The following is a 25,490-nucleotide window of genomic DNA, read 5'->3' as shown; positions in this document are numbered from 1 at the left end:
CAAGCTTGTAGCAGTGATAGAATAAACTGCAGGTATAAATCCAGTCTCTGGAGTACATCCACAGCAGCGATCGGTCATTCAGTCCTTTGTTCAGAGCTTCACTAGGTAGTAAAGTCCCTCCAGAGGTAAGAAGCAGGATTGAAGACCAGATGGAGTAGATTTATCATCCTTTTATAGTCTCTTGCCATGTGGCCTCTGGTTTTTTTGTCCCAAAGACAGACTATCCAGAATACAGCATAGAAAAACCTTAGAGTTCTGTCTGAGGCCAAATTGTCTGTGTTGTCACCCAGAAGAATAGCACAAATTTGAAATATAGTATAGAGCCAATACTTATAACTTTAAATGCAAAAATGATCCACACATACAGACAGCATTATCATAATCAGCAGATCACAACCTTGTCTTAGAAACCTTATTTGACCCCCTTTATACAACATGTGGTGCCACTACAGGACCTTGGTTGCAACAATGATGTATACGGACCCAGTTTGTGTCAAAACATCACAATAGCTATCCCACAGTTCAGTTCTCCACCTTGTACTGATAGGTGTTGTGGGAAGGCAGAGCAAATTGCAGTGCATCATGGCTCCAGGCTTAATATCCCACAATGCATTGCTTTCTGTCCCAGCATTCCATGTTTTTCCACCTCTATTTTGCTGCATTTTTAATGTCTCTTGTTTTTTGCTCAGCTCGCCATCTCTGTCTGCAGGACTGGATCCTGCTCTGCTCTCCGGTGCTCTTCTAGCAGTCTGAAGCACATCACAAATGTTAGTGAAATCAACAGGAGTCACAGTTGCCTGATGTGCTGTCTGACATGGATAGCAGCAGCGTTAGATAGTTTTTGGAATTCACAGAAGAGCTGAACGTGGTGAAATGTTGATTTTTGGCTGGGGAAACTAGCAGTCAGTGGTGGGATCACATTGTTATGCAGGTCTGGGATGATGAGCAGTGGCTTCAGAACCTTAGGATGTAGAAAGCCACCTTCCTGGAACTGTGTACTGAGCTGAATCCAGCCTTATGTTGCAAGGAAAGCCAAATGAGAGTTGATCTCTGGGTGGAGAAGTGCGTAACGATTGCAGTATGGAACCTGGCAACTCCAGGCTGCTACAATTCAGTCGTAAATCAATTTGGTGTCAGGAAGTCAACCATTGGGGCTGTTAAGGCAAGCTTGCATGGCCATTAATCACATCCTACTATGAAGTCCTGTGACTTTTGATAACATGCATGAAAATTGTGGATGGCTTTGCAGAATTGGGTTTCCCTAACTGCAGAGGGGAGAAAGATGGCATGCACATTCCAATTTTGGCACCACATCACCTTTCAATGGAGTACATGAATTGGAAGGGGTACTTCTCCATGGTGTTGTGGATGCTCATGGATCACCACAATCATTTCAGTGATATCAATGCAGGGTGGTCCAGAAAAGTGCATGATGCACAAATCTTCAGGAACACCAGCATTTCTAGAAAGTTGGAAGTGGCCGCTTTCTTTCCAGATCAGAAGATCCCTGTAGGGTATGTCAAAATACCCATAGTGATCCTAGGAGCCTGAGGTACCTGTTAATGTCATGGATCATGAAGCCATACATGGGAACCCTGGACAGCAGTAAGGATCATTTCAACAATAGTCTGAGTAGGGACAGAATGACCATGGAATGTGTATTTGGCAGATTAAGAGCACATTAGTGATGCCTTTATGGCAGGTTAGATCTCAATGTGGATAATGTTCCTATGGTCATAGCCACATGTTGCACATTCCATAATATTTGTGAAGTAGAGTGGACTATTGAGGCAGAATGCTTGGCTGCTGATTTTGAGCAGCCAGATACCAAGGCTATTAGAGGGGAATGCTGGGGGGCAATTCGGGAGGCTTTGAGGCAGCATTTGGAAGATGAGAAGCAGTAATGTTTGTTGCTATGCTTGGGATTGCAATGCATAAAGAAGTTTTGGTTGGTAGGATGCAGTTGTGATTGTTCTGGCCCAGGATTCAATGTATATTCACACACAGAGAGACACATATACATTCCTGCGGAGGGGGGCGAGGGGACACGTACCAGGGGAGGACTGACCTCTAGAGCTGAGTGTAAGTCCAGCTGTTGTTTTAAAAGCTGTCTGCGGGGATGGAGCGTAGGGGGAAGTGTGAAATCCCAGAAATCGGACATGGATGTGCGGGTAAAGTCTAGGGGCATGGGAGGGCATGAGAAAGAGCTCCGAATGTTCTGAAGAGGAAAAGAGACATACATCTCCTCAGTTTGGAAGTTTTTGAGGGACTGCAGCATGTTGGTTTTCTGCTCCAAAACTTTTATGAGCCTCAGTGTTTCATCCTTAGTGTATGCCTCATTCTTTCCTGCTTGTTGTTTTCCCTCCACAGAACTCTGTTTTGTCTTCTCTGCATCACAGAACTGCAGCACCTCCCTTCAAGAACATATCTGGTGAAGCACAAGTTACAATAAATAGAAGTATTCTTTTTAAGTACATGTAAAGCATTGAAACGCTACATTAAAATGCACCACTGGTAATGCACCACTCACTTTCTGATTGTCCCTTGACAAGCCAATAACATTGCAAGGATGGTGAGTGTTCCCAGGGCTGGAGGACATTGTGCGTGGTGGAAAAGCAATGTGAAAGGGGTTGCAGGACACTTCTAAAGGGACAAGTATCAGAGGGGTAGCCGTGTTAGTCTGGATCTGTAAAAGCAGCAAAGAATCCTGTGGCACCTTATAGACTAACAGACGTTTTGGAGCATGAGCTTTCGTGGGTGAATACCCACTTCGTCGGATGTATCATTTCGTGGGTATTCATGAAAGTCTGTTAGTCTATAAGGTGCCACAGGACTCTTTGCTGCCTCTAAGGGGACAACATTCTAAAGTTTCCCACCCATTTCCACATGCAGGGGTCACTGTGGCAGATATCTCTCTCCTGAGGGTAAGCAAAGAAGCAAGGGTGCAGCTACTCCATGCTTGCGGCTTCTGCCCCAGTCCCTATGCTCCTCGTCTGTGTGCTGCGTTGATCCTTGTCCAAGTAATTGCAGAATGGGGTGGGAAAGTGTCCTTCAATGGGAGAAGGAACAAAGCAGCTCTGCCGAGGACCCTCTGGCAGAGGACTGTGGAATCCTGTGAAATCTCTGTGTGCATCAGCACGCTGTTCCACTGTGCTGCCTAGCTGTATTGGGAAATGCTCACCACACAGAAACCCAGCCAGCCTTGTACATCTCTCTGCCTTCAACCCAACTCCACACTTCATAAAGCAAAACCACTTACCAGGGGTCTCCTCTCCTGCTTCTGGCTCAATGGATTGTGACTGCCAAGGCTGGCTGGATGCCTCCAGAGTGGGGAACAGCTCCTCACTCGACACAGCAGTGAGCAACCCCTGCACGGGCTCCACATCTTCTAATGCCTCCAGTTCTTCATCGATGGCTTTCTCCTCTGGTTTAAGTCCAATTTGAATCGGCTTCAGCCCTGCCGATATCCATGGGGCTCTTGGCCGTGGAGGTGACGTTGCTCCCAAGAATGGCGTCCAACTCCGTCAGAAATGGGAGGTCTGGGGGACAGCACTGGATTGATCATTTGTCTCCCTTGCCTTCTGGTACATTTCCCTCTGCTCCTTCACCTTTCCTCTGAAATGCAGTGTGTCTTGATCATAGCTCTTTTCCCACAAACGACATGAAATCTGCATATAGGCATCGAAATTCCTACAGCTGGAGAGCAGATGGGACTGTACAGCCTCCTCTTCCCATATACTGAGCAAATCCCGCAGCTCTGCAGTGGCCCAAGCGGGAAAGCATCTGCTGTGCGGAGCTGCCAAGCCACCTAGGAAGAGGTGATGTGAGCTCTCCATGCCTTGGAAATGAGAAGGGGGATTTCTAAATACCTGGGCCTTTAAAGGGGGAGGAGTGGGAGGTGTTTATCTCGATGCAGGACAGAGGAGTTGAAACTGCTTACCAGAGTCGCCAGGATGGGTATTGTCAGACTCCTGCAGAGGTAAAATCAAGCACAAGTGTCTACACTGGCACTTCAGTAACAAAACTTTTGTCTAAAAAGCCTTACAACTCTCGATAAGATGGTGTTATTACTTCACTGAAACTGAGAAGTTCCATCATCAAAAGTGGCTTTGGAGTCTGTACACCACCACTATTTCTTCTCCAAAAGCTCTTTTTTGGTGAAAAACTTGGCACTGTAGACAAGGCCTAAGGAACAATGAATAACCAGAATCCACACTTGTGTTTCCTGCTGGTGCCTATTAAAGTTTCCCAGACAACAATGGGTAGGAGTTACTGACACATTGAGCACTGTAATACATGGAATTGGCACTAGTAGGATAATGTGTTCATAATTCATTTCCCTGAATAATGAAAATGTCATTTTTCAGTGTGTGAAGAGTGACCAATCTGCTTCACCCATAAGAACAGCCTACAGTTGTGTGTGCATGTAGTGTCTCACATTAACATTTTCTCTCCATCCAGGCATTTGTACTGCGACCATCACCCTAGAGCATAGGAAAATAGAGGAGGTCGGGGGACGTATGGTACATGCAGGAGATGCTGTTCTACCTCAGAGTTGGACACCTTCTCCCCTACTCCATGTCAGATTCTAATACAACTGACTTCACCAACCCCTCCACATTCATCCTGCAGGGCATTCCTGGCCTGGAGGCTGCCTATGTCTGGATCTCCATTCCCTTCTGCACCATGTATGTCATAGCCATCTTGGGGAACTTCACCATCCTGTTCGTTGTGAAGAGGGATACAAGCCTCCATAGGCCCATGTACTATTTCCTCTGCATGCTGGCCATCACCGATCTGGGCCTGTCTACATCCATGCTGCCCAAAATGCTGAGCATCTTCTGGTTCAATTCCAAAGAGATCAGTTTCAGTGCCTGCCTCACCCAGATGTACTTCATTCACTGCTTCTCGGTGATAGAGTTTGGGATCTTGGTGGCCATGGCTCTAGATCGCTATGTGGCCATCTGCCACCCCCTCAGATATTCCACCATCCTGACAAACCCCGTTGTGGCCAAGATTGGCATGACTATGGTGCTACGTGGTGGCATGCTTACACTTCCCTATCCTTTCCTGGCAAGGCAATTGCCATATTGCAGAACCAACATCATCCCCCAGCCGTACTGCGCGCACATAGCTGTGGTGAAGCTGGCTTGTGACGACACCCGCATTAGTAGTTACTATGAGATCTTTGTGTTATTTTCTGTGACAGGTCTGGATTTGAATTTCATTGCCATGTCCTATACCCAGATCCTCAGGGCCATCTACAGCCTCCCCACAAAGAATGCCCGGATCAAGACTTTTCGGACCTGCAGCTCCCATCTGTTTGCCACCTTAACCTGTTATATCCCAGGTCTCTTCATCTCCTTCATGAACCGGTTTGGCCAGAATGTGCCCCTGTATTTCCATGTTCTCATTGCCAATATGTACCTCATGATGCCTCCCATGCTAAACCCCATCATCTACGGGGTGAGGACCAAACAGATCTGGGGCAGGCTGCTCCAGCTCTTTACTCATACAGGGGCCTAATGGTTTCTCCTCGGGCTCTGACTCCGAGATTGAACTATGTGCAGAGCTGGCTGGTTATATGGTGCTGGATCCTCTTTCCTGAATCACTGACTGGACAGTCAAAGTGACATTTCATCCTTTCCTGGCCTTATTGTGCTGTGTCACCATGACTAACTGAGGAATCAGGCTGTGTACAACTTATTAATTCATAGGGTTCCCACCTTTCTAATTGCTGGTAACTGGACCCCTGAGGCCCCATGTCCTGCCCTGCTTATACACCCATGGCCCTGACCCCACCTCACCTCTTTCCATAGTGCTCCTCCCCGGTCCCACCATTTCCGCCAAGGCCCCACCTCTGTAGCTCCATTAAATTTCACCCAGTTACCCCAGTATTGAGCTCCATAAGTTGTGTTTGAGTAAGACCTGGTCTACACTAGGATTTTATATGATTGAATGAAAGAGTGACTGAGTTAGAATGTGCTGCAAGGATCAGCTAGTCTAACCCCTTGCCAAGACGCAGGATTTGTTGTGTCTTAACCACACTAGACAGATGACTGTCCAGCCTCCTGTTGAAAACCTCCAGTGAAGGACTTTCCACAACCTACCTGGGTGTCTGTTCCATTGTTCTCCTGTTCTTGCAGTTGGGAAGTTTGTCTGAGATTAAATCTAAAACTGCTGTGCTGTCAATTGACCCCTTGCATCTTCTCCTGCCCTATGTGGCAAGAAAGAACAACTTTCCTTCATCTTTTTTATGGCAGCCTTTCAAGTATCTCAAGACTTTTGTCATGTCCCCCCTCAATCCTCCCTTTTGCAAACTAAACATAACCAGTTCCTTCAGCTTTTGCTCGTATGGCTTGTGTTCCATCCTGTGGCTCATCTTTGTCACTCGCATCTGGATCCATTCCAGTTTCTCTACATCCTTCCTATAATTGGAGACCCAAACTGGGCACAATACTCCAGCTAAGGTCTAACCAGCACTAAGTAGTGCTACTATCCCCTCCCGTGACTGGCATGCTCTGCCTCTGCTAATGCAAATGAAAATTGTATTTGCTCTTTTTTGCAATAGCAAAAAGAAATCATGCCCCTGAGGGATGTAACTATATCAACTTAACCCTGGTATACACAGCATGAGGTCAACAGAAGAATTGTTTATCGAACTAGCTACCTCCTCGCGGAGAGGTGGATTAACTATGCTGACAGGAGTACCCCTACCAAAATACCCAAGGGGCTGTTAGTGGAGGAAATCAGGTAACCCTTGAGGGTAGCATCCAACTCCTTATAAAAATGACAGGTCTGGGGCAAAGCACCGGAGATACTCTTTCCTCCCTGGCCTTCTGGTATATGTGCCTCAGCTCCTCCACTTTTGCTGTGTACTGCAGTGTGTCCTGATCGTAGCACTTTCCCAGAAGCTGCACAAAATCTGTCCTTAGGTATTGACATTCCTATAGCTGGAGCACAGCTGAGACTGCACAGCCTCCTCCCCAAATACTGAGCAGGATCCAGAAGCTCAGTAGTGTCCCAAGCATTGAGCCACCACAGCCACCTGGGAAGGTGTGATGAGAGCATTCCCCACCAAGCAAACAGGAAGGGGAATTTCTAACTTCCTGAGCCTTTAAAGGGGGGCTGTCAAAAGGTGTTCACCTCGGTGCAGGGGAGAGGAGTTGAAACTATTCACCAGAGCAGTCAGGATGGGCAATGTGGGACGCCTACTGGAGGCCAATTTTAGTGATAAAAACAAGTGCAAGTGTCTACAGTAGCACTTTGATGAGCAAACTTTTGCGTAAAAGGCCTTAAATCTCTTGTTAAGGTGATTTTATGACGTCACTGAAACTGAGCAGTTCCGTCATTGAAAGTGGCTTTGGTGTGTGTACACCTCCACTGTTTCTTCGTCAAAAGATGCTTTTTTGGTGAAAAAACTTGGCAGTGTAGACAAGGCCTAAGGAATAACGATGGATAATCAGTGTCCACACTTGTGTTGCTGCTGGTGCCCTCTAAAGTTTCCTACACCACAATGTGTGGGAATTATTCAGACAGGGAATACCATAAAATATGGAATTGAGATTAGTAAACTCATTTGAGCGACCAATCTGCATCACCCATGAGAACAGCCTCCAGTAGTGCATGTAGCATCTCATATTAACACTGTCTCTCCATCCAGGTAATTGCACTGCGATCATCAGCCTGCGCATATACAGGCGGTGAGGAAAAAGTATGGTACAAGCAGGAGACACATATTCTCCTACTCCATGTCAGATTCCAACACAACCGACTTCACCAACCCCTCCAACTTCATCCTGCTGGGCATTCCTGGCCTGGAGGCAGCCCACGTTTGGATCTCCATCCCCTTCTGCACCACATACACCCTAGACATCTTGGGAAACTTCACCATCCTGTTCATCGTGATAACAGAGCCGAGCCTCCACGGCCCCATGTACTATTTCATCTGCATGCTGGCCACCAGTGACCTGGTCCTGTGTATGTCCACCCTGCCCAAAATGCTGAGCATCTTCTGGTTCAATTCCAGGGAGATCAATTTCAGTGCCTGCCTCATCCAGTTGTACTTCATTCACTGCTTCACAGTGATGGAGTCTGGGATCTTTGTGGCTTTGGCTTTGGATCAATACGTGTCAATCTGTGATTCCCCTGAGACATTCCACCATCCTGACAAATCCTGCGGTGGCCAAGATTGGACTGGCTGTGGTGCTTCGCAGTGGAATGGTTGTACTGCCCTATCCTTTCTTGGTAAGACAGTGGCCATATTGGAGAACCAACATCAACCCCCAGCCATACTGTGCACACATAGCCGTGGTGAAGATTGCCTGTGCCGACACCCATGTCAGTAGTTACTACGGCCTCTTCGTGATATTCTTTGTAAAGGGTCTGGATAGGATTTTTATTGCTGTGTCCTATACCCAGATCCTCAGGGCCATCTTCAGCCTCCCCACAAAGGACGCCCGGCTCAAGACTTTTGGGACCTGCGGCTCTCACTTTTTTATCCTTTTACATCCCAAGTCTTTTCATCTCCCTCCTGTACAGATTTGCCTAGAATGTGCCCCTGCATTTCCACATTCTCATTGCCAACGTTTACCTCTTGATGCCCCCCATGCTAAACTCTATCATCTATGGGGTGAGGACCAAACAGATCCAGGGCTGGCTGCTCCAGCTCTTTACTCATAAAAGGGCCTAACGTTTTCTTCATGTGCTCTGATTCTGAGATTGAGCTCCATGCAGAGCTGGCGGGTGACATGGTGCTGGGCTCCCTTCCATGAACTACTGACTGGACAGTCAAAGTGACATTAAGTTCTTTCATGGCCTTACTGTGCTGTGTCAATGTGACAAACTGAGGAATCGGTCTGCGTACTATTCATAGGATGGCCACCTTTCTAATTGTTAACTGGACCTCTGAGGCCCCATGCCCTGCCCTGTCGATTTGCCAAGGTCCTGCCTCCTGCCACACCTTTTTCCATGAGGCTGCTTCCGCTGTTCTGTATCCCACAAGACCCCACTCCCTTCTTCCCCTCTTCCTCCAATGCCCTGCCTCAGGTCTACCTTTTCCCCCAAACCCCACCCTGTTGCTCACTCCCCTTCTCCCCAACCCCACCCACTTGCTGGATCATCTTCACCTTCCAACCCTACCTACCGCCAAACTGGGCTCCCTCTGCTGTGGGCTTGGGACAGGATCTGGTGCAGCCTGGCAAGCAACCTGCAGTGAGTGCAGTGAGGACGCAGCGCTTGGGCGGACAGGCCAATCTGAAGCGGAGAGGGAATCCATTAAATCATGTAAAATCAGCTGAGAGTTGGGAGCAGAGATGCGAGGCAGTCAGCTGAGATTGTGCATCCCACAGATTGTGGGCCTCAAAAGCTCAGCTGCAAAGCCCTGAGGGCAGAGACCATTGTGTGGCTTATTTCCTTAGCTTTCAGCAATGGTGTTAAGTTGCAGTGGGGGAGGTCTAGGCTGGATATTAGAAAACACTATTTCACTAGGAGGGTGGTGAAGCACTGGAATGGGTTATCTAGGGAGGTGGTGGAATCTTCATCCTTAGGAGTTCTTAATGCCCTTTTTGAATGTTTCATGCATAACATTTCAGCTGACTTCTCAAATGAAGCTAGGAGAGAAGATGTCTTGCCAATGTTGAAAAATTCTTATAATTATTCTAGTGAGGAGCCCTTCTAGCTCCATGCTTTCCAGCAGATAAAAATCAGGTAAGTGTCCATGCATTATCAGCCAGATCCCTGAAATGCAAGACGAGGAGTTGACCGTCTCTGCTCATTCACACACAGTTGGTTCCTGAGGTCTTTACTCAGTTCTTACTCCAAGGAGAGTTTTGCCTTACTGGGTCCAGAGAAAACTTTGGGCCATGGCCTCCAAATTTGGCTTTGTGTTGTTCATCTACGAACAAATTTCATCCTGAAAAATCCACTGTGCCTCTAAAATGCAGCCATCTTGGGGTGAGAGGTCAACAGGGATTCAGAGAAAAGAGAGAGAGTTTGGCCAATGATAATGAAGCAAACTCATCACCAGTGGCAAGGGCCCTGGGATGCTGGGTGCCTGTGTCTGGGTTACGTGGGCACCCCGACACAGCAGCCAAACACCAGACTGTCCAGGTAAACCCATGATGGGTGGAAACACCATTAAGTCTCGTATGATGCTTTGAACCATTGTTATCCTTATGTCTTTGGGCTTTTCCAGTACTCTCCACTCAGGTGCCTTGTGCCCAGGGGCAGGAGGCTGGGACCGAGGCATCTGTCTATAAATAGGATGGTCATTTATGACTCTCAGCACGTAATCAGATCTCACCGATACTGAGCAAGGGAGTGACTGCATTCTACATAAAAGAGAGTTTTCTCCAGGTTCTCTGCAGAGGGGCGGGCGTGGAAGGAATGGAACCTCCCCAGGAAAGGGAACAGAGAGAGGAGAGGTTGATCCAGCCCTTTTTAAAACACAGAGACTGGATGAGCCAGAAGAAGCTGGGGTGGGAGAGAGGCACACAGGAGGCATAAGGGACTCTTTGGTTGCAGGGCTGTGGCTGCAGCAGCGAGACAGACTCCACCTGGAGGAGAATCCATGAGTTACAGGAGGTGACCCCTGGACACCCCAGAGGCCTCTTACCAAATCCCAGAGTTCACTCCAGGGTGGTGTGGACAAAGTAATGCACATTGGAAAACATCTTTCCAGACATGCATAGAAAATTATGGGGTCTAAATGAATTTTTACCACTCAGGAAAACGTTCTTGGAGTCATTGTGGATAGTTCTCTGAAAACATCCACACAATTGGCAGCAACAATCAAATAAGGGAACAGAATGTTGGGAATCATTAAGAAGGGGATAGATAATAAGTTGGAAAATATCATAAAATCATGCCTGGTGTGAAGAAAGTCTATACAGAAGTGAAATTTATGCCTTCCCATAACACAAGAACTAGGGGTCACCAAACGAAATGGATGGGCAGTAGATTTAAAACGAATAAAAGGGAGCATTTCTACACAATGCACACTCAACCTGTGGAACTTGCCAGAGGATGTTGGGAAGGTCACGACTATAAGAGGAGGAAAAAGAGAACAAGATAAAATCATATAGGATAGGCCCATCAGTGGCTTTTAACGAGGATGGGCAGGGATGTTGTCCCTGGCTTCTGTTTGCCATAAGCTAGGAATGGTCGACAGGGTATGGATTCTCTCTGGAGTACTTGCCATTGGTCACTGTCGGAAGACAGGATACTGGGCTAGATGGATCTATGATGTGGCCCAGTATGACCATTCTTATGATCTAATGTCCACTGAGGCAGGGAATGGAGTGCAGATATTGTACTGTGTGTATTCGGTATCTCTTGTGCTGTCTACAGTAAAGGAAAGATTTTAGAAACCCCGTTTGCAAAGCCTGGGTCTGTTTGCTTTAACAATCCTGTGCCCTGCTGGAGAATAACTGAAAGCAGAGTGCACTCAAGGGGGAGCTCTAGCAAGGGTATGCTGAACCAATTGGAGTGTCTGGGGGAGCTGAATCACTTTAGGGAGAACAAATTGTGAATCACTTCAGAAAGGTTTGGGATCACCCATCCCTACTCCCTTTCCACTCGCAGTGCTCTAGTGTCCATGGAGCAGCTCCAGGTTTGCTGTCACAGCCCCGCTCAAGCTCCTGTGGCTCGATGCCCGCCAGAAGGGTGTGTTTGGGTCCCACATACTGGACCCAAGTGCTTTTGAGTCAGCGCAGCGTTCAGGCCCTGCCTCTAGCTCTGGGATTCTAGGCCCACACATGGGGTACAGCTTCCATTCTAGCGCCTCCCTCTGGGAGCGGGGAGCTGCACACTAAGCGCCAAGACCCTGAAGCTATTTTCCTTTGCTCTGTATCTTGGCAGGCTTTTCTCCTACAGTACAGAGTAGATTGCAGTCTCTTTCAGGACATGGAAGTAAATCTTATATAAAATAGAAAATTAGATTCAGAAAGCTCTAGTTCTAGAGCTATATTGCTCTGACACTCTGTACCCCCAAAGGAAAATCCTGGCACCCCACTTTCACTGTTATATAGTTACAACAAATCTTGTACAAACTATTTCTTGTGAGGTATCTATGGAAAAGCTGTGGTTTGCTGAATGTGATTATCCTGTTTGTGTGTCTGTATCATTTTTGCCTCTGAAGTAACAAATACTGACTATCTACCTGTATTTCAGATGCATTCCCTCCTGTGGTGACTCCCACAAAGTAGTTAACATCCAGCACATTATGAATGGATATTAAAATTCATGGCTCATCAGTTAAGATAATGGGCCATTGTAGAAGTTTGTCCCTCTCTGTATCCAAAACATGGGTAATGGCCCCTGTTATAACTCATTGAAGTATGCAAGGATATGTGATCAGCTCATGTGACACTGGACTCCATCTTATGCCTCTTCTTTCCCACTAACTATACTGGTATCTCTGTTTGGGACAATGAAGTTCCCTCCACATGGCAGAAGCTGTAAAAGAGAAAAGTGTTACCACCACTTGGTCTCACTCTCCCCACAACTCAACACTTTAAAACATAGCTAGAAAAAAAAAAAAGACTTTTCCTGGAGATGTGGTCACAGGTTATAAAGGAGAAATGCAGGAACCTGTCCAAAAGTCCACAATTAGGAATAGCTGTGTCCTGCATACAAGGAGGCAGGTGACATTGCTGAATATTTCACTATCTTTGAGAGGCTGTATATGATTCATATGATTCCTGATAACCAGAAGATGCCCACTTTAGTTGAAAACTTAACTGGTAAAGCTCTGGCTATATTAAATTAAATGACAATTGTGAATCTTTTAGATTATTCTAAATTCCAAAAAATGATTTAGAAATAATTTCAGATTACCCCTGAAACATATAGCGTGAAATTTACAAATTCTAAGAGGTGTGCTGGTACAAGTAATGTGGAATATGTACAGACACCGCCACATCCTCTTCTTGCAATTTAGGGCTTTGACTGTTAGGGGCAGGGTGGGAGGTGGGTGTTACCAAATTTTATATGCTGAAAAACATGGAGGTGCTAGGGCTCTTCACTAGCATAAATATGACAATTTTTCAATATGGGTGAGACATCTTCTCCCCTAACTTCATTCTAGAAGTTGGCTGAACTGTTATGCCTGAAAGTTTCAAAATTAAATTCAGCCGTTAAGTAGACACCCAATGTGGGAAATTTCAGTTTAATGTTTGGCAAACTTATACACAACTGAAAATGAAATCTTGTAATTGAAGATGTCAGACAGACTTAACTATGCCATTAAAAAATGGAGGAACATTACCACATAGATCAAGAGGCAATTGGTTCAAAGTACAGCATAGTAGTAGTAAGAAAAGGAGAACAATGGAACAGATGCCCAGGCAGGTTGTAGAAAGTCATTCATTGGAGGTTTTTATCAGTAGGCTGGACAGCCATCTATCTGGGGTGGTTTTGACACAACAAATCCTGCATCTTGGCAGGGGGCTAGAATAGTTGATCCTTGCAGCCCCCTTCCAACTCTGTCATTCTTTGACTCGATGATATAAAAGACTGGATCATCTGGATCCTTACCAGTTTCCCTACATCCTTCCTATATACTGGAGACTCAAACTGGACACAATACTCCAGCTGAGGTCTAACCAGCGCCAAGTAGTGCTACTATCCCCTCCCGTGACTGGCATGCTCTGCCTCTGCTAACGCAAATGAAAAATTGTATTTGCTCTTTTTTGCACTAGCAAAAAATATCACACCCCTGAGGGATATAGCTATATCAACCTGACACTGGTATATACAGCATGAGGTCTACTGAAGAATTGTTTATCGACCTAGAGATTATCAGAGAGGTAGATTACATACTCTGACAGGAGAATCCCCACCGAAGTACCCACGGGGCTGTTGGCAGTTGAAATGGGGTCACTGGTGAGGATAGCATCCAACTTCTTATAAAAATGGCAGGTTGTGGCACAGCATCGGAGATACTGTTTGCCTCCCTTGCCTTTTGGTAAATGTGCCTCAGTTCCTTCACCTTTGCTGTGTACTGCAGCATGTCCCGATCATAGCTTTTTTCCCACACGCTGCACAAAATCTGCCCTTAGGTATTGACATTCCTATGGCTGGAGGCCATACTGTGCACACATAGCTGTGGTGAACCTGGCCTGAGCCGACACCCATGTTAGTAGTTACTACGGCCTCTTTGTGCTAGTGTGTGTGATGGATCTGGATTGGATTTTTATTGCCCTGCCCTATTCCCAGATCCTCAGGGCCATCTTCAGCCTCCCCACAAGTGACGCCCGGCTCAAGATTTTGAAACCTGCGGCTCCCACCTCTTTGTCATTTTAGCCTTTTACATCCCAGGTCTCATCATCTCCCTCATGAACAGATTTGCCCAAAATGTGCCCCTGCATTTCCATGTTCTCATTGTCAATGTGTACCTCTTGCTGTCCCCCATGCTAAACCCATCATCTACGGGCTGGGGACCAAACAGATCCAGGACAGGCTACTTCGGCTCTTTACTCATAAAGCGGCCTAAAGTTTTCTCCTGGTACTCTGGCTCTCAGACTGGGCTCTGTGCAGAGCTGGCTGGTGACATGGTGCTGGGCCCCCTTCCCGCAATCACTTACTGGACAGTCAAAGTGACATTAAATCCTTTCCTGGCCTTGCTGTGGTCTGTCTGTGTGACAAACTGAGGAATCTTTTTGTGTACAACCATTCTCCCATAGGATGACACCTTTCTAACTGCTGTTAACTGGATATCTGAGGCCTCATGCCCTGTGCTGTCTATTCCCCAAGGCCCTGCCCCCGACCCACCTCTTTCCACAAGGCCCTTTCCCTCATCTCACCTATTCCCCCAAGGCCCCGCTCCATTCTCAACCTCTTCCCCCAAAGCTACACCCCTGTTACTCCCTCCCCTCCTCTCCAACCCCATGCACTTACAAATTCATCTCCACCTTCCTTCTTCCCAGCCTGGGCTCCCTCTGCTCCTGGGCTGGGACGGGATCTGCTGCAGCCTGGCAAGGAACCTTCAGTGAGGACATGGCACTAAGGCTGGCAGGCCAGTCTGGAGCCGGGAGGGAAGCCAGGAAACTGTATAAAATCAGCTGAGGGTTGGGAACAGGGCTGTGATGCAGTCAGCTGAGATTGTGCATCCAAGAGTTTGTGGGACCTAAAGCTCAGATGCAAAATCCTGAGGTCAGAGACCATTGTGTGTCTTTTTGCAGTGAGAAGCATGGGTCCAAGAGTCAGTCCTTGGCACTTCACAGCAGTCTTGGGAGTCAGCAGGACTTAATAAGGGTCTTTCCAGTGTGGAGCCAAAGCAGCCTTTGGCTGGTGGATCTTTATGTAGACCCAATCTCCTGGGTCCTAGGAGTGGCAGAGCTTTTCAGGGTCCTTGAGTAATGCATCATAACTTCCATCAAATGAATGTCCATCTGAGCAAGGGCCAGTGGGGGTGCTACTGGAAGTCACATCGGGTGCCCTGTCAAAATCTCATGTGAGCTGAGTCCAGTCTTTCAGTTGGGAGTGGCCCTCATGCTTATCAATGCTAATGGCAAAGCATTTGGCCATTTAAGGTTTGTCTCTGCACAAATTTTAGCCAGTTTGTTTTTCAGAATCCCATTGTGACGTTCCACTGTCCCAGCAGATTTTGGATGGTGAGGGCAGTGGAGGTTGTCTTGTATCTGCAAGGCTGCACATAACTCTTTTACAATCTGTCCAGTAAAATGAGTGCCACGGTCACTGTCGATACACACAGGTATACTAAATCTTGGTACGATGTCTTTGAGCAAAATTTTCACAACCGACTTGGCATCTGCCCTCCTGCAAGGGAAGGCCTCAACCCAGCTTGAAAAAAACATCAACTAATACTAATACATATTCATAATTACAACATTTAGACATTTGAATAAAATCAATCTGAATATTTACAAATGGTCCCCACGGAGGGGGATGGGCTGCTTGTCTGGTTTTAACAGCTTTACTAACATTGTGTTGCTGGCAGATTGAACATTATTGGCAGTAGTTCTGGGCCACAGTAGGAAAACCTGAGGCATACCAATCGCCTCCAACTGCAGCAAACATCCCCACTTTGCTCACATGCACCACCCCGTGGTGCATACGAGCAAGATAGGGCAGAAACACCCTCGGCGCATTCGTGCAGCCGTCCCAGAAGCTCCAAAGGTGATCAGGGTACAAGGTGCACCCAGCAACGCTCCAAGAACGTTTCTCAGTCTCTGGCACCATCTTCTGGATCTTAGCAAGGTCATCGACGGAAGCCAGCAGAGGCTGCTCAACTAAGGCAAAAATAAAAGCAGCCTGAGGGCCAGAAAGGGCTGCATCCTTGGCTGCTGAATCAGACAAAGCATTCCCACGAGTAACTTCATCATGAGGGGTTGGATGAGCCATGCATTTTACAATAGCAACAGCTTTGGGCAACAAAAGAGCATCCAAAAGAGCAGATACATACTGACTATTCTTAATGGGGGAACCAGAGGAAATAAGGAAACCTCTAAGCATAGTGAGAATCAGTGTAAATAGTAACAGTTTGATCCTGTGCCTGAATACATGCCCATGTCAAAGCCATGAGCTCAGCAAGCTGAGCTGAAAAGACAGAGGGAAGGAAAGCATTTTCAATAACAGAATATAAAGAACAGACAGCATAACCAGCAACCAATTTTCCCTTCAAGTTTCACAAACAAGAACCATCTACAAAATAAATAAGAACAGGATTCTGTAAAGGCACGTCAGTAAGATTTTCCCTTGGCAGGTAAGAAGAGAAGTAACAGACACACAATCATGACAGTCTCCATTAAGGGGCCCTGGTAACAGCAAAGCAGGATTCAGAATGGGCCAATGAGCCAAAGTAATATGATGTGAAGATAACAGAATATGCTCATCTGAGTCACGGCACCAAATACTGTGGAAGAAACAAAACTCCACTCTCAGGTTGGAAGCAACAAAATCAGAGACAGCTTTATTCAAGCAATTGACAGGGAAGGACACTGCTGGCAGACAGCATCTCTGCCTCAGTTTCTCCAAAGTACAAGCTAAATTACACAAGCTTTTATACCTCGTTGTGACGTGGATTAATTAAAAACATCTGCTTTTTATATAGACTATTTACTATCTATTCCAGTATTTTCTCACTTTCTCTTCTCAAAACATCGTTATCCCAAGGCTGGGTCACACTGACTATTCTGTTGTTTTCCATTCGCTTCTGATGTGAGCCCTGCTTTCTCCTGTCTCCCTCTTTCAGGTTTGTTACACACAGTAGCTGTGTCTTATCTTCAGTTGATTTATAAGCTCCTTGGGACAGTGGTGGTTTCTCCTTCTGCATTTGTAAAAAGCCCAGCACAAGGGGCCCTGAACTGGACAGGGACCTCTGCAGCGGAAATTTTCTTAAACAATGCAGGACTTGAGGCAGTGAGTGTCTTCGCTAGCATGCAACTCAGGCTTTGTCTATACTAGCACTTTAAAAAAAATAACAAAAGAACCAGTGTGGTGAGGGCTACCTGAGTAGGAAATGCTCGTTGTGGGGTGGTTTGGTGATGTTGGTAGGAGAGTTCTCTTGAATAGGCTAGAGCGGCCATTCGAGAGACCTTACAGCAGTGCATCTTCAGCGCTACAGTAGTGCTACTGTAAGGTCTGTGGGGAAGACGTGGCCTCAGGCAGGCAGAGGGAGCTGGTTATTACACACTTTTGCAGAAATTTGAAGAGCCTTGAGTACTGCAAAAGAGCAAAACATTCAAAGGGGAAAAGTTTCACCTTATAAAAAAAAAGTAAGTTGAGTCCTTTCAAGAATCCCTAACAGATGTAAGCAGGTCAGTGGTCCCGCTCTTGTGTGGAACTTTTCTGGCTTATGCACCACCCCTGTGGAATGGGCTAGTGAAAGGATTTGAGGCCTTACAAAAAGGATCAGAACATGCAAAGCACCTTATTTGGGTCCATTTCGTTTAGGTTTAGTAAAGAATAGAGACAACGGTACATAATAGACTTTACAGCATAATATTATATAAAAACCATTAATAATTAAAAATATTTAACATGTTTAACATCCCATGTCAACTTCTTTATTCTAAACATGATGATATTAATTAAAACACAACTTAGAGTGAATAACATTCATCTCAAGTTTAAGAGTACACCCTTAGTCGTTCTCTGGGACTTCTTAAGAGTGGTGGTTTGTTATCCCTATTTTCTATTCCCCTGGCCCAGGGTAACTCCAGGTCAATTTGAGGGAAGTGGCCATTTTTTTCAGGGTTTGAGTTTGTCCCATTGGTTTCAGTCTCCTCAGGAAATATTGCTCTATGCCTCCATGAACCCTGATCAGACTAAAAGTCCAAAGTTTTAGCCGGCCTCACCTTGGGAGAGGCAGTTTGTGTTTGTGCTAGGTAAGTGAATTGTGATTGTCTTTGTGATCATCTGTGTCATTGCTCTGTCTAGTGTTAACAGTGGTGCCTCTGTAAAATTTTGCATTTTGGCTTCATAAATGCTACCTCAGGATCACAGTCCTCCTCATATTCGCTGGCCGAGTGGAAGTGGCTTCAGAAAAGCAAGGAGGACCTTCTGCATTATGTTACGAAGCAGTCCTTTGCTGAAAATCAAAAAATGCAAAAGTGATGGGACAGCGAAACGAGGGTACGTGCCAGGAGAGTGCAGCTTGAATGCAAAACGACGAAGCGGCTCTTAGACATTAGAGAATGCCAAGCAGACTCGATTCAGGTGCTCCTAACACTGCATACAGAGCAGCTTCATGCTCGCCCACCCCGCTGCAGTCCTTGGATCAAAACTCTTTCCCTTGCGCCCCTATGTCACCTCCAACACAGTTTGGCCACTGTGCTGTTTCGTATCGCCACAAGCTGCTTCCAACACCGACACCTCCACCGTCCAGCCCTCCAGACTCCAACCGTTACCCGCAGCACTCAGACCCCATCTACAGGCAGCTCAGCTCAGATGAGGTGCAGCACCAGTTATACCGCACTCCAGACAGCAAGGCTGCATCTGACACCTGTATATACACAAATCTGTAATGATTTCGGACCCCGCCACACCTCCCTCCACCCTTCCCTCACACTGCACAAATGTGTCATCCCATTTGTGCCTCTCCAACCTTTTTTTTAATATTAATCAATGCATTTTTTTTGTTTGAAAGCAGTCTTTATTGCATTAAGTGAAAGGAAGCATAGCCCAGAGAAGCAAGAGGCACTGCTAGTCAGTGTATCATATGGAGCAATCACAGACTCCGAATAGCACTGGGACCACTGGACTCCCGTGCAAGACATGAAACATTACTGCTTTTGGCAATGAATTGCTGCCTCAAGGCATCTCTGATCCTCACGGCCCTGCGCTGCCCCCTCACAGTGCTGGTCTCTGGCTGTTGAAATTCAGCATCCAGGCACTGACACTTGAGTGATACTTTCACCCTTCCCTTCACAAATGTTATGCAGGGTACAGCATGCTGCTATAAACATAGGGATGTTGTCATTGGTCAGATCCAGCTTCCCATACAGACTTAACCAGTGGGCCTTTAGAAAAACCGAAAGCACACGCGACAGTCATTCTGCACTGGTGCAACCTTTTGTTGAGCTGCTCCTGGCTGCTATCAAGGCTCCCCATGTATGGCTTCGTGAGCCATGGCATCAAGGGGTAGGCAGAGTCTCCTAGGATCACAATGGGCATTTTGCCCTCCCCTACAGTGATCTCATTGTCCGGGGAAAAAGGCTCGGCTTGCAGCTTCCTGAATAGGCCTGTGTTGCGAAAGATTTGTGTGTCATGCACCTTTCTGGAATAGCCTGGGTTAATGTCCATGAAATGCCCAATGTAATCCACAAGCGCCTGGAGAACCATTGAGAAACACCCCATCCTATTAACGTATTCAGAGGCTAGGTGGTGTGGTTCATAATTGGAATACACGTGCCATCTATCAACCCTTCACAGTTAAGGAACCCATCTGTGCAAAGCCATCCACAATGTCACACACATTACACAGAGTCACATTTTTTTTCTGAGCAGGATGGGATTAATGACCCTGCAAACTCCAATGGTTGACTTGCCCACTCCAAATTGGTTAGCGACCGATCAGTAGCTGTCTGGAGTGGCCAGCTTGCAGAGTGCAATCACCATGCGATTCTCCATCATCAGAGTAGATCTCATTCTCATGTCCCTGAGCCACAGGGTGGGGGCCAGCTCACCACACGCTCCCATGCAAGGGCCTTTTCTCATGCAAAAGTTCTGCAGTCACTTCTCGTCATCCCAGACTTGCATGATGACATGATCCCACCACTCAGTGCTTGTTTCCTGACCCCAAAATGGCATTCCACTGGGGTCAGCACGTCCGGGCATGCCACAAGCAAGCTCGTGCTGTCTCCACTACACATAACAACATTTTGGTCGGACTCCTCATCCTCATTTTGTCGCTTTAGGAGTGCTTGCTGCTTGGTCAGCTCAGGAGGGTGTGAGGACATAAATGCCAAATAAGCAGTGCATGCTTTCAATGCATAGGATTAGTGGCCCGTGTACCTTTCAGGACTGAAGAAATCTTATGTTAGATACTGTTATTTTTCTTTGATCGGTATGTGCTGTATTGCTATAATGATAAGAGCATGTTTTGATTTATGAAGCGTCTTAGTTAACCCATAGATTGTCGTCTTATCAACGAAGGATTTTTTTTTGTTTAGTCTGAGCAGCTTTACTACACTGTGGTCTCTTTCCTCCAAATCGGAGCAACTTAGGGTACTGGCATCCCCAACTGTCCCAGTTTGCATATGTCATGATATAATTCTCCACTCTGAAAGTTAGCGTCCAAAAGATGGGGTACCAGCATGAATTCCTCTAAGCTCAATTACCAGCTTAGAACCTGTAGCGCTGCCACCAACCAGGAATTCCAGTGCCTGGTCCCCACAAAACCACTCTGGTCCCCACAAAACCGGGGACCCCCAAGACCCAGACCCTCTGGATCTTAACACAAGGAAAGTAAACTCTTTCCCTCACCGTTGCCTCTCCCAGGCTTCCCCTCCCTGGTTACCCTGGAAGATCACTGCGATTCAAACTCCTTGAATCACAAAACAGAGAGGACAATTCACCTTCCTCCCTCCTTCTCTTTCCCCCTCCCAGACTCTGCCTGAGAGAAAAAGTAATCCTGGTACAGAGAGAAATCAGCCTCTCTCTCCCTCTTTTCTCCCCACCAATTCCCTGGTGGATCCAGACCCCCTCCCCTAGGGTCTCACCAGAATAAAAAAACAATCAGGTTCTTAAACAAAAAAAGCTTTTAATTAAACAAAGAAAAAACAGTAAAAATTATCTTTGTAAATTTTAAAAAAATGGAATAGGTACAGGGTCCTTTAGCTATAGACACTGGGAACACCCTCCCAGCCTAAGTATACAAGTACAAATTAAAATCCTTCCAACCAAATACACATTTGAACTTCTTCCAACCAAATACACATTTGCAAATAAAGAAAACAACCATAAGCCTAACTCACTTTATCTACCTAGTACTCACTAGTCTGACCTTATAAGAGCCTGTATCGGAGAGATTGGAGAGAAACCTGGTTGCACGTCCGGTCCCTCTGAGCCCCCAGAGTGAACAATTCCCTGCCTCAAGATTTGAAAGTATCCTGTCCTCTGATTGGTTCTCGGGTCAGGTGACAGCCAGGCTTACTGAACTTGTTAACCCTTTACAGTCAAGGAGATATAAAGTACTTCTGTGCTATTAACTTTTCTTATCTGCTTATGACAGCATATTTGTGTTGTTCTCCACTGGTGGCAGTTTCGCTGTCAGAACAGACTAAACCTTCTCACTATCCCTGCAATACAATGGAATAATTACGGGTACGGGTGTAACCGAAGTTTGGTGGATTACACTCAGGCCAGGCCCTTGTCTCCAGCTCTTTAACTGAGCCCTGAATCTGCTCTCCCAGGAGCCCCTCTCTGCCTGAACGCGAGATGCTCTTAGAGGCCCAGCTCACTAGGTGACATCTGCCCTGTCTTTCCATCCAGACTCCAAGGAGGACTGGAGAACTGAGCAGGATTATGACATCACGGGTATCAAGCAGTCTGAACAGCTGTAACCTAAGAATGGCCACACCCATAGGCGGCAGGTTATATACATTGGCGGTGCCCGAGCACCAGGAATATTCAGGGCCGGGTGCCCTGCTCCAGCAATATTTGGAGCTGGGTCTCTCCCATTGTTGCAGGCACAGACGGTGCCCAAGGCAAGCAACAGTGGTTCGTGCCCGGAGTGCTTAGCGCCAATAAACACACCAGGGTGGAGAAGCTTTATTTGAGATCTCAAAGCGGTGCTGGGAGACTTGGCATGCCTCAGATCCAGCACATCTAATACAAGCAGTTTACCTTTTTTATACTTTACTTTTAGCTAAGTCCGTCCCTTTTTCCCTCCCTCCCCTTTTCCCCCTTGTAGCAGTTACATTAAGCAGTTACACTAAACAGTTAATCAAGGCTGGAGACTACAAGTCTATCTTGTCAGGTCCACTCCTTTGAATTATGACCTTGTCCTTTCTTCTTTGTGAACCGTTATCACCTTTCCCTCGATCAAAAGTATGCAGGCCTCATTAGTTCTGCCTTATACTGGTTTGAGCTGTATGGCAACTGATAACGGATGTTGCACCTGGCCTTTTCTATTTATTGGCCTGCTAGGTCAATTAGAGTTTAAACATGGAGGGACTTTTGCTCATCTGAGGCCTATCCCCCGGCACCCCGATCCTCTGCCCCAGCCCTGAACCCGCCCCCCTGCGGCATGAAACCCTCATCCTCAGCCACAGCCCTCATCCCCCCTGCACCCTGATCCTCTGCTGCAGCCCTGAGCCCCCCCCGCAGCATGAACCCCTCATCCTCAGCCCCAACTCTCATCTCCCGGCACCCTGATCCTCTGCCCCAGCCCTGAGCCCCCTACACAGCATGAACCCCTCATCCTCAGCCCCAACCCTCATCCCCCAGGACCCTGATCCTCTGCCCCAGCCCTGACCCCGCCCCCTGCGGCATGAACCCCTCATCCTCAGCCCCAACCTTCATCCCTTCACACTCTGATCCTCTGCCCCAGTCCTGACCCTGCCCCCCTGTGGCATGAACCCCTCATCCTCAGCCCCAACCCTCATCCCCCCTGCACCCTGATCCTCTGCCCCAGCCCTGATCCTGCCCCCCTGCGCCATGAACCCCTCATCCTCAGCCACAGCCCTCATCCCTTCACACCATGATCCTCTGCCCCAGCCCTGACCCTGCCCCCCTGCGGCATGAACCCCTCATCCTCAGCCCCACAGCCCTCACCCAACAACCCAACCCTCTTCCCTAGCCCTGAGCTCCCCCACATCATGAAACCTTCATCCTCAGCCCCACAACCTTCACCCTTGCACTCCTTCCTATCCCCAAACTCCCTCCTAGAGCATGCCACACCTCCCCCTTCATACACCCCCACCCCCAGCCCAGAGCCTGCACCCAAACTCCATCCCAAAGCCTGCACCCCTCACCCCCTCCTGCACACCCACCACCTGCCCCAGCCCGGACCCTGCATACAGCACCCAAACTCCATCCCAAAGCCTGCACCCCTCACCCCTTCCTACACCCCCACTCCAAGACCAGAGCCTGCACCCAAACTCTGTCCCAAGGCCTGCACCCCTCCTGCACCCTAATCTCCAACGCAGAACCTGAACCCCAGACCTCCTCCCCCAAAATCCCACCCAGAGCCTTAGGCAAGTGGGGGTGGAGTTGGGGGGCGGGTTCTGGGCACCTCCTAAATTTCTACACACTTGCCACCCATGATCACACTGGGTCAGACCAAAGGTTCATCTAGCCCAGTATCCGGTCTTCTGACAGTGGCCAATGCCGGGTGCTTCAGAGGGAATGAACAGAACAGGGAATCATCAAGTGATCCATCCCCTGTCATCCATTTCCAGTTTCTGGTAAACAGAGCCTACGGACACTCAGACCGCAGTGTGGCATCCCTGCCCATATTGGTTAATAGCCATTGATGACCTATCTTTCATGAAATTATCTAGTTCTTTTTTGAACCTTCCTACAGTGTTGGCCTTCCCAACATCCTCTGGCAAGGAGTTCCTTGGCTTGACTGTGCATTGTGTGAAGAAATACTTCCTTTTATTTCTTTTAGACCTGCTGCCTATTCATTTCATGTGGTGACCCCTAGTTCTTTTGTTCTGAGAAGGAGTAAATAACACTTCCTTATTTACTTTTTCCACACAAATCATGATTTTACAGACCTCTATCATATCCCCTGTAGTTGTCTTTTCTAAGATGAAAAGTCCCAGTCTTATTAATCTCTCCTCCTATGCAAGCTGTTCCACACCCCTAATCATTTTTGTTGCATTTACCTGAACCTTCTCCAATTCCAAGATATCTTTTTGCAGATGGGGAGACCACATCTCCATGCAGTATTCCTACGCTTTGTTTCCTATGGTTCAGCCACTTACTGACCCATGAGAGGACCCTTGCTCTTATTCCATGACAGCTTACTTTGCTTAAGAGCCTTTGCTGAGGGACCTTCTCAAAGGCTTTCTGAAAATACCAGTATGTCAGTGCCCTGCAAGGCCTTCAATGGCTTTTAAACTTTCCCGTGGGGACATCGGAGACATGGGCCAGTTAACTTGTGTTCAGGCCTAACAAGAACTCAGATGCAACCTGCTGTGAAAAACTCATTTTAACAAGGATGCGCCTGTCCCAGCACAGGCACAGGTCAAAATGTGTAACTTCAATAACATTGGTATTGGAAGAGCCCAAAAGATCCACTACAGGAATGTATTGACTCTGACCCCTTCCTTCCAATGCACTGTGGCCTAGTGGATAGAGCACTAGATGGAACTCAGAAGAATTAAATGCTAGTCCTGACTCTGCTACTGTCGTGCTGGGTGACCTTGGGAAAGTCACTACACTTCTCCGTGCCTCAGTTTCCCATCTGGAAAAGGGGGTTAATGCTCCAGACCTCCTTTTTAAAGTGCTTTGAGGTCTATTGACTGAACATGTTAGATAAGAGGTAGGGCTCTTGCTTATCTTATGATATAGGGTGCATTTCTTAACTGCTGGAGTCAAGTAATTTATCTGAGAATCTCTGCTCTTTATTTCATTTTATTTGTTAGCCAGTTTGAAGCCCTCATAGTTGCAAAGAGAAGCTGGAGAACGTGAATTGAGTGCAACTTAGCGGCTCAGACACCAGAAGGTAAATGAAAAGTTCCCCAGATGAATATTTTTTGAAGATCTCACAGTTTTGAAACCAATCTGGCATAGTTCAGTGGTTTGAGCATCGGCTTGTAAAACCCAGGGTTATGAGCTCAATCCTTGAGGAGGCTGCTTTGGGGATTTGTGGAAAAATTGGTCCTGCTAGTGAAAGCAGGGGGCTGGACATGATGACTTTCAAGGTCCCTTCCAGTTCTAGGAGATTGGAATATCTCCTATTATTAATCTCATGATTTTGGTGGGGCCCAGCTCATGTTGTTGGAATGCTTGGGCTGGCAATACCATGAAAGTTTTTCTGCACTGGTAGCACTAGATAATCAGGTCAGGGCTGC

At 47.1% G+C, this 25,490-nt stretch overlaps 1 protein-coding gene across 1 annotated transcript; it reads left to right on the top strand.

Moving 5' to 3' along the window:
- The first annotated feature begins 4,578 nt into the window (after positions 1-4,578).
- Positions 4,579-5,816, top strand: LOC115643298 (olfactory receptor 52R1-like). The gene has a single exon (XM_030547178.1). It carries the CDS (start codon positions 4,579-4,581, stop codon positions 5,524-5,526), a length of 948 nt encoding a protein of 315 aa, XP_030403038.1. The 3' UTR covers positions 5,527-5,816.
- Positions 5,817-25,490: the final 19,674 nt, after the last annotated feature.

The sequence above is a fragment of the Gopherus evgoodei genome, unplaced genomic scaffold (assembly GCF_007399415.2).
Source record: "Gopherus evgoodei ecotype Sinaloan lineage unplaced genomic scaffold, rGopEvg1_v1.p scaffold_56_arrow_ctg1, whole genome shotgun sequence".
Taxonomy (NCBI): Eukaryota; Metazoa; Chordata; order Testudines; family Testudinidae; genus Gopherus; species Gopherus evgoodei.
The sequence above is the reverse complement of the archived record's forward strand: the minus strand, read 5'-3'. Positions and strand labels throughout refer to the sequence as shown.